The sequence below is a fragment of the Penaeus vannamei genome, chromosome 39 (genome assembly GCF_042767895.1).
Source record: "Penaeus vannamei isolate JL-2024 chromosome 39, ASM4276789v1, whole genome shotgun sequence".
NCBI lineage: Eukaryota > Metazoa > Arthropoda > Malacostraca > Decapoda > Penaeidae > Penaeus > Penaeus vannamei.
In genome coordinates this window covers 7541255-7553754 of record NC_091587.1, presented here as the reverse complement: position 1 = coordinate 7553754, position 12500 = coordinate 7541255, and the positions used below count along the sequence as shown (strand labels likewise).

The 12500-nt window shown below is 32.6% G+C and overlaps 2 protein-coding genes across 2 annotated transcripts; both read right to left on the bottom strand.

Annotated features, from left to right (window-relative positions):
• Positions 1–4847: 4847 nt before the first annotated feature.
• LOC113829421 (cuticle protein 21-like) lies at positions 4848–6972 on the bottom strand. Its single transcript, XM_070116727.1, has 3 exons — positions 6937–6972; positions 5904–6134; positions 4848–5527 (listed from the first exon to the last, which is right to left on the bottom strand). The coding sequence occupies exons 1-3, from the start codon at positions 6940–6942 to the stop codon at positions 5063–5065; spliced, it is 702 nt and encodes a 233-aa protein (XP_069972828.1). The 5' UTR covers positions 6943–6972; the 3' UTR covers positions 4848–5062.
• Positions 6973–9706: 2734 nt separating this feature from the next.
• LOC138860008 (cuticle protein 7-like) lies at positions 9707–11775 on the bottom strand. Its single transcript, XM_070116728.1, has 3 exons — positions 11740–11775; positions 10950–11162; positions 9707–10277 (listed from the first exon to the last, which is right to left on the bottom strand). Exons 1-3 carry the CDS (start codon positions 11743–11745, stop codon positions 9855–9857), a joined length of 642 nt encoding a protein of 213 aa, XP_069972829.1. The 5' UTR covers positions 11746–11775; the 3' UTR covers positions 9707–9854.
• Positions 11776–12500: the final 725 nt, after the last annotated feature.

Sequence of the window (12500 nt, the reverse complement as noted above, 5' to 3'; positions counted from 1 at the left end):
GATATTATGGTATCTGGTCTATGAAAATTACTTCAAAAACAAAAAAAAAAAAAAGATATTATGGTATCTGGTCTATGAAAATTACTTCAAGAACAAAATGTTATAAAAAAAAAACGATTTAGCAGTTTGTCTCAGAAAATGTCTTATAAACAAACTGTTATAAAAAGGCGTTACTGAATAAACACAAAGCCACGGAAATACTTTACTCGTAATCACGTAACTATTATGTTGTTGTTTCTTTTTTTTTTTTTTGCTTTGTTTTGTTTCTTTTATTTTATTTTATTTTATTTTATTTTCTCCTTCTCCTCTCTGTGTACTTTATTTTCTCCTCCTCTTCTTCCTAAGCCACCTTCTTGTCCTCATCTTCTTTCGTCTTCCTCCTCTTCTTTATTTTTTTCTTTTTCTTTATCTTCTTTTTCCTTTTTTCTCTTTTTCTTTTTCTTTTTCTCCTCCTCTTCCTTTTCCTCTTATGCTCTTCCTCTACCTCTTCCCTTCCTCCACCTCCTCCACTTCCTCCTCCTCCTCCTGTTGAGAGAAATAGAGAGAGAGAGAGAGAGAGAGAGAGAGAGAGAGAGAGAGAGAGAGAGAGAGAGAGAGAGAGAGAGAGAGAGAGAGAGAGAGAGAGAGAGAGAGAGAGAGAGAGAGAGAGTGGTATGGTGTAAACGACAAGAGTTACGGAAAAAAAAACTACGGCAACCCCCAGGTCAAGATCAGCTGTTCCCTCCCTTAATCAGCTGATCACGACGCGCGTGAGTGTATACGAGCGTGATCCCCAATGCACACATGTTCATTCAGATCTTGATACAATTTGACATCTTTGGGGGGTGGGGGAGGAGTATAAGATTACATTAACGAATGAAAAAATAATGTGAAGAAGCAAGTATTTCAAATTGGTAAAAGAGAAAGAAAGAAAGAAAAACGAAGAACCGAGAAATGTATATCAAGTCATTATCATAAATAAAGCAGCGGAAAGGAATAAAAAAAAAAGAGAGAAGCAGACACGCATAGCGAAAAATAGAATAACTTGGAAATGGACACAAAGAAAGGGGGGAAAAATGACCTTCCTCGTCTTTTAGAATAAGGAAATGAAAACCAGAGATAGGAGAGATGCTGCTCTCACATCTCTCGCAGCTTCACGAAATGTCTCTCTATCGATGGTCATCTCAGCTGTGCCAGAAAGATGCCCAGAGATTTGTTTAATTCTTCAGTCATATTATTTATCTGTCTATCTTTTTCTTTTCTCCTTTTAGACGAACATCTAAAATATGAAAAAGTAAAAGAAATAAAAGAATAACCGAGGTAAATATATATACATATATATATATATGTATGTATGTATACATATATATATTAGATAGATAGATAGATGCGATGCCACTGACTGTCACGTGATTTTGGTTCGATCTTTGTTTTCATTTTTTTCCTTTTCTTTTCTTTTCTTTCTTTCTTTTCTACTATTGTCGGTTTTTTATTATTACTTATGTCTTTGTTTGTTTATCTATGGTAGTGTTGTTGGTATTATCATTATTGTTGTTATGGTCATTATCGTTACTATTATTACCATGTTTTTTATCATCGTTATCATTATTATCATCATTATTGCTTTTCCATTATTGACAGTACTATTACCGTTGTCATTATTATTATCATTCCTAGTATTTCCAATTTTATTACCATTATTATCATTATTGTTGTTGTTTTGTTGTTGTTTTATTGTTATAATTATTATCCTTTTTATTATTATCACTATCGTAATTTGTTATTATCATTATCATTGTTATTTTCATTATTATTATCATTGTTATTACTATTATTGTCATTAGCATTAATTCTATTATTATCATCATTATTATTATTATTATTATTATTATTATTATTATTATTATTATCATTATTATTATCATTATTATTATTATTATTATTATTATTATTATTATTATTATTATTATTATTATTATTATTATTATTACTATTATTATTATTATTATTATTATTGTTGTTGTTGTTGTTATTATTACCATTACTAATACTATTATTACTATTATCATTATCATTATTGTTATCATCATCATTATCATTAATATCATGATTATTCTTATCCTTATTATTATTATCCTTATTATCGTTGCTATTATCGTTATCAACAAAGGAAAATATCGAAATATTTTTTCTTCTTTCAATGTTTTTATTTTTTATTATTATTGTCGTTTTTTTTTATTACTAGTGTCATTTCTTTATCATCAAGAATGTGTAGGGAACCAGTAGGAAAAACATCGAAATATTTTTTCTTCTTCTTTAATTCTTTTTATTATTGTCGTATTTTTATATTACTAGTGTCATTTCTTTCCATGATGACTATTAGTATCATTATTGGTATTATTATTTTGTTGTTAGTTATCCTCGTTATTGTTGTTGGTTATATTATTGTGGTGAATAATGGGATCATTATTATTATTATCAGGTTTTATTGTAATTTTCATTACTATCATTATTTTCGTTTTTTTATAATCATTGTCATCATTGTTACCGTTATCATTATCATTATTATTCCTATTATCATTATTATTACTACCATCCTTATTATTGTTATATCTATCATTATTGATATCATTATTAGCATTATTATTGTTATTTTTATTATCATTGTTATTACTATCATCATTATTATCATTATGATTGTCATTATCAGTATTGTTACTATTATCATTATTATCATTATCATTATCAAAATTATCTTTATTATTTTTATCTTTACTTGTCTCGATGCTGCTATTATTTCCAATTATCATTAATATCATTGTTCTTATCATTATCTTTATTATTGTTGTTGGTTTTGTTTTTTTCTTATTATTGTTATTATTATAATCATTGTTATCATTATCATTATTATTATTATCATTATTATTATTATTATTATTATTATTATTATTATTATTATTATTATTATTATTATTATTATTATTATTATTATTATTATTGTTATTATTATTATTATTATTATCATAATTATTTTTTAAATTATTATTATTGCTAATATCATTGTTATTATCATGACTAATATCACTATTATTATTATCATTATTTTTCTCATTAATAATATCAAAATTATTATTATCATCAATATCATCATTATTACTATTACTACTATTATCATCATTATTGTTACTATTAGTACTATTATTACTATCATTATCATTATTATCATTACTCATTGCTAGCATTATTGTTATCATTAGTAATAGTAGTATTATCATTATTATAATCATTGTCGTTGTTATTATTTTTATTATTATCATTATTGTTATTACTATTGCTATTAAAATTATTGTTATTATTATCATTATTATCACTATTATTATTGGTATCATCGTTATCGTTATTAGAGCTAATATCATCATTATCATTATCATTATTATTACCATTATTATTATCATTATCATTATCATTATTATTATTATCATTATGAACATTACTATTGTTATTGTTGTGATAATTGCAATTACTATTACTATTGTTATCATTATTATCATTATTATTATCATCATTGTTATTATCATTATCATTATCATTACTGTTATCATTATTATTAATATTATCATTATTATTATTATTATTATTATTATTATTGTTATTATTATTATCATTGTCTTTATTGCTGTTGTTATTATGTTTATACTTCATATTATTATAATCAATGCTATTGCTATTTTTATTATCATTAATATTATTATTGTTATCATCGTTATCATCATTGTTATTACCTATATTATCTTTATTATTATTATTATTGTTATCATTATTATTGATACTATTATCATTATTATTATCATCATTATTATTATTGTTATCATTATAAGAATTATTATCATTATTATTATTATAATCTTTTTTTCTATTATTTCTATTTTTACTTTTATTCTTCTTCTTCTTCTTCTTCTTATTCTTATTCTTATTCCTATTCTTAAATTTATTCTTATTCTAATTCTTATTCTTATTATCATTATTGTCATTATTATTATTATTGTTACCACTATCATTACAATTATTATCATTATTATTATCATTATTACAATTAATTTGATCGCTATCGTTATCAATAGCATCAGATTTATCATAACCATAATGATTCCATCATCATTGCTTTTCTTTTACAGAGCTGAACCTGATCTATCATAGTGTACCCTTCTAAAAAAAATCACAAGAAAGAAAACGGAAATATAGAAAACGTCTCCTTCCCGCTCTGAACGAAGACAAATGGCGACAGGAAAAGTTGTCATTGATGTTGACAGCATGACAGATAAGTGCGATAAAAAAGAATGACAAAAAGAGAGAAGAAACGTTCTATTATATAGTGACGGAGGCTAGTGGGCGGAGCCTTGAGTGGGGGGGGGGCACATGGATTACAAAGATGCAGTGCCGTGTTTAATCAATTAAAGATGTGAATAGATAGATAGATAGATAGATAAATAGACAGATAGATAGAATAACATATAGACAGATAGATAGAATAACATATAGACAGATAGATAAATAGACAGACAGATAGATAGATAAAAAGAATGAGAGAGTGATAAAGACAAACAGACAGACATAGATAGACAGAAATAGGTAAAGAGAGAGATTGATAGACTGTTAAGTATTAAGACAAAAAGACTGACAAATAAGTATTTTTTTTAGTGTAGATAAAAAGTATTTACATTTTTTTTTTTTTTTTTGGGGGGGGGGGTTGGCGGGGTTAATTCAAGGAAGAAGTAAAAATAAGAATAAAAAGAGTATTTTTATATTTGCAACTTCAGAAGCTTAAAAATATGTATGTATAAATATCTATGAATTCCCAACACGGAAAAACTCAAAAGCATAAAGTAGAAAAAAAATGACACGCTGTACACATAAACATATTTTGGAATATAATATTTTTTGGTCCAAAACATGAGATATATTTCCAAGTGCAAATAAAGCTTAGCATATATCCATTCTATCCAAAGATATACTTGCGCTCTGGTATAATCACTTTGAACATACTTGAAGTCACCGTAGAGTGCGGGAGCATACTAGAATATACTTAACCATACGCGGGGGCAGGAGTGTATGCAGGGGTGGGTCTGTAAGTAGGTCTTGGTCTGTAAGCAGGTGTAGTAGGATGGTAGGACGGGGTGGTGTGGTATGAGGGGGTGGTATGGTATGAGGGGGTTGGATGGTATGAGGGGGTGGTGCGGTATGAAGGGCTATGTGTAGGACGGTATGAGGGGGTGGTGCGGTATGAAGGGCTATGTGTAGGACGGTATGAAGGGGTAGGATGGTACGAAGGCTGGTGGGCTTGGTACTGAGCCTGTCCCTCGTACGTGACCTCGGCCACGTAGCCAGAGTCGCCGTCCACGTGGTAGGTGACCTTCTGCAGGCGACCGTCGGGAAGCTGCACGTAGTAGGAGCCCTGGGTGTTGTAGCCGTCGCGGGACTCCTGGTGGCCGTAGTCGTTGGCGGAGTAGTCGTCCTTCACGACCCAGTTGAAGTCGTACTTGGGAGGAGCCTGTGGAGAAGGAGACAGAGTACTGAATGTTCGGTTACGTAATCTGAAGTCAAATTCAGTATAGAAATAATATAGACAATTTCAGGACGTAGATAAAATGGTCCAGACGAATTCAACGGAAAAGTACAAAAAAGACAGATTTACTCGAGAAATGAAATAAGGACAAGATTATCAGAAAATGTAGAATTATAAGAACAAATCTAATCGGGAAAGTGAATGATAAAGACGAACGAATTTTCCAAAATAGATAAATGAATAAAAAATAGACAAATCTAACCGATAAAGAAAACGATAAAGACAAATCGAAAATGATATAGATAAAAATAAAATTCAAAATCCCAAATATTTCACGGATGACACAGAAATCTGCTTCTACCTCATAAGAAGCAGTAGGCCTATAAGAGGCTGGAGGAGCGTAGGCCGGGGCGGGCGTGTAGGCTGGGGCGGGGTGGTAGGGAGGGGCGGGCGTGTAGGCCGGAGCAGGTCTGTAGGCCGGAGCGGGCGTGTAGGCTGGGGTGGGGTGGTAGGGAGGGGCGGGGGCGTAGGTGGGGCGAGGTCCTTCAGGGGCGGCCAAGGCGAGGGCGGCCAGAGATATCACGAGGAGAACCTGACGAAGGTATTTGGGATGGAGTATTGCAGGGTGTGAAAGTAACTATGATAATACATTTGTAAAAGTGATAATAATGATAAGTAAGTAGATCTATGCATGGATAAATGATTGAACAAAAATAGAATAACGTAAATAAAAATGAGAGTAAGAATAAAGATAAGGATGATAAGGTAATAAATATGAATTGATATTTTTTACACTTATCTATCTAGATCTGAGTGGATGTGTGTGTAAATGTGTGTTTGTGATGGAGTATTGCGAGTTGTAAAAGTAACCATGATAATACATTTGTAAAAGTAATAATAATGATAAATAAGTAGATCTATGCATGGATAAATGATTGAACAAAAATAGATGAATAACGTAAATAAAAATGAGAGTAAGAATAAAGATAAAGATGATAAGGTAAGGAATATGAATTGATATTTTGTCTTTACACTTATCTATCTAGATTTGAGTGTCTGTATGTGTAAATGTGTTTGTGTGTGTTTCTGTGTATGTGTCTATGTTTGCGTGTGTGTGTGTGTATATGTGTGTTTGTATGTATGTGTGTGCGTCTATGTGTGAGTGTGCGTACGTGTGCATGCATTGTATGACACAGCCTGAACTACCAATCGCTTCTGCATTATGAACAAACATGTTATGCAATGTACACAAACCCATACAGGAATACACACAGCTCAAACCTTCTCCCACCATCAAACGAAGCTGGACCCAACAAAGAGAATAACAATAGATAACAAAGAAAATAACAATAGATGAAATATAAACACAACATAAAGAAAAGTATAATAGCCACCTTCATCTTGTCTGTTCTGATGGCAAGTTAGCTGTGATATTGTCATAATTTTTTTCTGCTTTTATATGTTCTTGCGAAGAGGGTGGGGTTAGGAGAGGGGTGAGGGGGTAGGAGGGGGAGAGGGGGAGGAGAGGAGAAAAGGGGGAAAGAATGCACAGGAGGAGGAAGATGGGAGGTGGAGGAGGGGTGAGGGAGGAGGGTGAGGATGGTAGATGGGAGGGAGAGAAGACGGGAGTGGGAGGTAGGGGAGAGGGAGGTAGGGATACAGTGGGAGGAAGAGATAAAAGGGAAGGGAGATAGGGAGGGAGAGATGAAAATGGAAGAAGAGGAGGAAGAGATAAAGGGGAAGGGAGAGATGGAATTGGAGGGAGAGGAGGAAGAGATAAAGGGGAAGTGAGAGAGGGAGGGAGAGATGGAATTGGAGGGAGAGGAGGAAGAGACAAAGGGGAAGGGAGAGAGGGTAAGCAAGAAGAGGAAGAAGGAAGCAGAGGAGAGACAGAGAGAGAGATAGAGAGAGAAAGAGAGAGAGAGAGAGAGGAAAATAATCTGGAAGAAGGAGCCAGAAAAAACATTTTTATTAATACTACCGTTATTATTATTGTTATATCTATCATTATTGTTATCATTATTATCATTATTATTGTTGTTGTAATTGTTATTAGCACTATCATTATTATCATTATTATTGTTATTCTTATTATCATTGTCATTACTATCATCATCATTATTATTATGATTATTATTATCAGTATTATTACTATTATCATTATCATTATCATTATCAAAATTATTTTTATCATTATTATCATTACTTGTCTTGATGCTGCTATTATTTCCAATTATCATTATTATCATTGTTCTTATCATTATCTTTATTATTGTTGTTGTTATTGCTTTGCTTATCAATGTTATTATTTTAATCATTGTTATCATTATTATTATCATTAATATCAGTATTATCATTACTATTATCATTATTGTTACTATTATTATTATTATTATTATTATTATTATTATTATTATTATTATTGTTAATATCCTTGTTATTATTTTTACTATTATCACTATTATTATTATTATCATTATTGTTATTGATACTATCAAAATTATAATTATCATCAATATTATTATCATTATTATCATTATCATTATTACTATTACTATTATTATCATCATTATTGTTACTATTATCACTATTGTTACTATCATTATCATTATTATCATTATTCATTGCTAGCATTATTGTTATCATTAGTAGTAGTATTATCATTATTATAATCATTATTGTTGTTATTATTATTATTATTATTATTATTATTACCATTGCTATTATCATTATTGTTATTATTATCATTATCATTATCACTATTATTATTGGTATCATCGTTATCGTTATTAGAGTTAATATCATCATTATCATTATCATTATTATTATCATTATTATTACCATTATTATTATTATTATCATAATTAACATGACTATTGTTATTGTTATGATTATTGTAATTACTATTACTAGTGTTATAATTATTATCATTATCATTATTATCCTCATTGTTATTATCATTATCGTTATCATTACTGTTTTCACTATTATTATTATCATTATTATTATCATTATCATTATCATTCTTATTACTATCATCAATGTTATTGCTATTGTTATTGTCATTAATATTATCATTGTTATCATCGTTATCATCATTATTATTACTTTTATTATTTTTATTATTATTATTATTATTATTATTATTATTATTATTATTATTATTATTATTATTATTATTATTATTATTATTATTATTGTTATTATCATTATTATTATCATTAATATTATTATTATTATTAACATTATTATTATCATTATTATCATTATCATCATCATTGTTATTATTATTATCATTATTATTATCATTATTATTATCATTGTTATTGTTATTGTTATCATTATCATTATTATCATTATTATCATCATTATTACAATTAATTTTATAACTATCGTTATCAATACCATCAGCTTTATCATAACCATAATGATTCCATCATCATTACTTTTCTTTTACATCGCTGAACCTGATCTATCATAGTTTACCCTTCAAAAAAAATTCTCAAGAAAGAAAACGGAAATATAGAAAACGGCTCCTTCCCGCTCTGAACGAAGACAAATGGCGGCAGGAAAAGTTGTCATTGATGTTGACAGCATGACAGATAAGTGCGATAAAAAAAGAATGACAAAAAGAGAGGATAAACGTTCTATTATATAGTGACGGAGGCTAGTGGGCGGGGCCTTGAGAGGGGGGGGGGGCACATGGATTACAAAGAGGCTGTGCCGTGTTTAATTAATTAAAGATGTGAATAGATAGACAGATAGATAAATAGACAGATAGATAAACAGACAGATAGATAGATAAAAACACAGAGAGAGGGATAGTTAAACAGACAGACATAGATAGAAATAGGTAAAGAAAGAGAGAGATTGATAGACAGTGTTAAGTAATGAGACAGAAAGACTGACAAATTAGTTTTTTTAGTGTAGATTAAAAGTATTTAAAAGTATTTTTTTAATTCTTTTTTTACTGGGGGGGGGGTAATTCAAGGAAGAAGTAAAAATAAGAATAAAAAGAGTATTTTTATATTTGCAACTTCAGAAGCCTAAAAAATATATGTATGTATAAATATCTATAAATTCCCAACACGGAAAAACTCAAAAGCATAAAGTAGAAAAAAATGACACTTGCTGTACACATAAACATATTTTGGAATATAATAATTTTTAGTCCAAAACATGAGATATATTTCCAAGTGCAAATAAAGCTTAGCATATATCCATTCTATCCAAAGATATACTTGCGCTCTGGTATAATCCCTTTGAACATACTTGAAGTCACCGTAGAGTGCGGGAGCATACTAGAATATATTTAACCATATGCAGGGGCAGGAGTGTATGCAGGGGTGGGTCTGTAAGTAGGTCTTGGTCTGTAAGCAGGTGTAGTAGGATGGTAGGACGGGGTGGTGTGGTATGAGGGGGTAGGATGGTATGAGGGGGTGGTGTGGTATAAGGGGGTGGTGCGGTATGAAGGGCTATGTGTAGGACGGTATGAAGGGGTAGGATGGTACGAAGGCTGGTGGGCTGGGTACTGAGCCTGTCCCTCGTACGTGACCTCGGCCACGTAGCCAGAGTCGCCGTCCACGTGGTAGGTGACCTTCTGCAGGCGACCGTCGGGAAGCTGCACGTAGTAGGACCCCTGGGTGTTGTAGCCGTCGCGGGACTCCTGGTGGCCGTAGTCGTTGGCGGAGTAGTCGTCCTTCACGACCCAGTTGAAGTCGTACTTGGGAGGAGCCTGTGGAGAAGGAGACAGAGTACTGAATGTTCGGTTACGTAATATGAAGTCAATTTCAGTATAGAAATAAGATGAGGGACAATTTTAGGACGTAGATAAAACGGTCCAGACGAATTCAACGGAAAAGTGCAATAAAAAAGAGATTTAATCGAGAAATGAAATAAGGACAAGATTATCAGAAAATGTAGAATTATAAGAACAAATCTAATCTGGAAAGTGAATGTTAAAGACGAACGAATTTTCCAAAATAAATTAATAAAAAACAAAGACAAATCTAACCGAGAAAGAAAACGATAAAGACAAATCCTTAATACGATAGATGATATAAATAAATAAATAAAATCCCAAATATGTCACGAATGACACAGTTCTACCAAGAAATAAAACGATAAAGACATATCCTTAATACGAAAACATATAGAAAAAAATGAATTAAAAATCCCATATATTTGACAAATGACAAAGAAGTCAACCAAGAAATAAAACGATAAAGACAATTCCTTAATACGAAAAATGATATATAAAAAACAATAAAAATAAAATTCAAAATCCCATCTATTTCACGAAGGACACAGAAGTCCACCGAGAAATAAAACTCAAATCCTTAATATGAAAAATGATATAAAATTCAAAATCCCAAATATTTCACGAATGACAGAAATCTGCTTCTACCTCATAAGCAGCAGCAGGCCTATAAGAGGCTGGAGGAGCGTAGGCCGGAGCAGGTCTGTAGGCCGGGGCGGGCGTGTAGGCTGGAGCAGGTCTGTAGGGAGGGGCGGGCGTGTAGGCAGGGGTGGGGTGGTAGGGAGGGGCGGGGGCGTAGGTGGGGCGAGGTCCTTCAGGGGCGGCCAAGGCGAGGGCGGCCAGAGATATCACGAGGAGAACCTGACGGAGGTATTTGGGATGGAGTATTGCAGGGTGTAAAAGTAACTATGATAATACATTTGTAAAAGTAATAATAATGATAAATAAGTAGATCTATGCATGGATAAATGATTGAACAAAAATTAATAACGTAAATAAAAATAAAAGTAAGAATAAAGATAAAGATGATAAGGTAATAAATATGAATTGATATTTTATCTTTACACTTATCTATCTTGATCTGAGTGGATGTGTGGGTAAATGTGTATGTGTCTGTGTTTGCGTGTGTGTGTGTGTGTGTATGTGTGTTTGTGTGTGTGTGTGTATATGTGTGTTTGTATGTATGTGTGTGCGTCTATGTGTGAGTGTGCGTACGTGTGTATGGATTGTATGGCACAGCCTGAACTACCAATCGCTTCTGCATTATGAACAAACATGTTATGCAATGTACACAAACCCATACAGGAATACACACAGCTCAGACCTTCTCCCTCCATCAAACGAAGCTGTACCCAAACAAAGAGAATGACAATAGATAACAAAGAAAATAACAATAGATCAAATATAAACATAACATAAAGAAAAGTATAATAGCCACCTTCATCTTGTCTGTTCTGATGGCAAGTTAGCTGTGATATTGTCATATTTTTTTCTGCTTTTATATGTTCTTGCGAAGAGGGTGGGGTTAGGAGAGGGGGGGGGGAGTAGGAGAGGGGGGGAGGGGGAGGAGATGGGGAGAGGGGGAGGGGAGGGGAAAAGGGGGAAAGAATACACAGGAGGAGGAAGATGGGAGGTGGAAGAGGGGTGAGGGAGGAGGGTGAGGATGGTAGAGGGGAGGGAGAGAAGACGGGAGTGGGAGGTAGGGGAGAGGGAGGTAGGGATAGAGTGGGAGGAAGAGGAGGAAGAGATAAAGGGGAAGGGAGAGAGTGAGGGAGAGATGGAATTGGAGGAAGAGGAGGAAGAGATAAAGGGGATGGGAGAGATGGAATTGGAGGTAGAGGAGGAAGAGATAAAGGGGAAGGGAGAGAGGGAGGGAGAGATGGAATTGGAGGGAGAGGAGGAAGAGAGAAAGGGGAAGGGAGAGAGGGTAAGCAAAAACAGGAAGAAGGAAGCAGAGGAGAGAAAGAGAGAGAGAGAGAGAGGAAAATCATCTGGAAGAAGGAGCAGCCAGAAAAAAAACAAAGAAAGAGAGAAAGAAGACAGAGAAGGGAATCAAGGGACAGAGAGAGGGAGCAGGAAGAGAGAATACGCCAGTAGACAGAGAAGGAGATAAAGGCAAAGGCAATAAATGAGAAGAGGGAGGAGCGAGAAGAGGAAAGGGGTGATGAGTGAGTAGAGGGGGAAGGGGGGAGAAGAGGG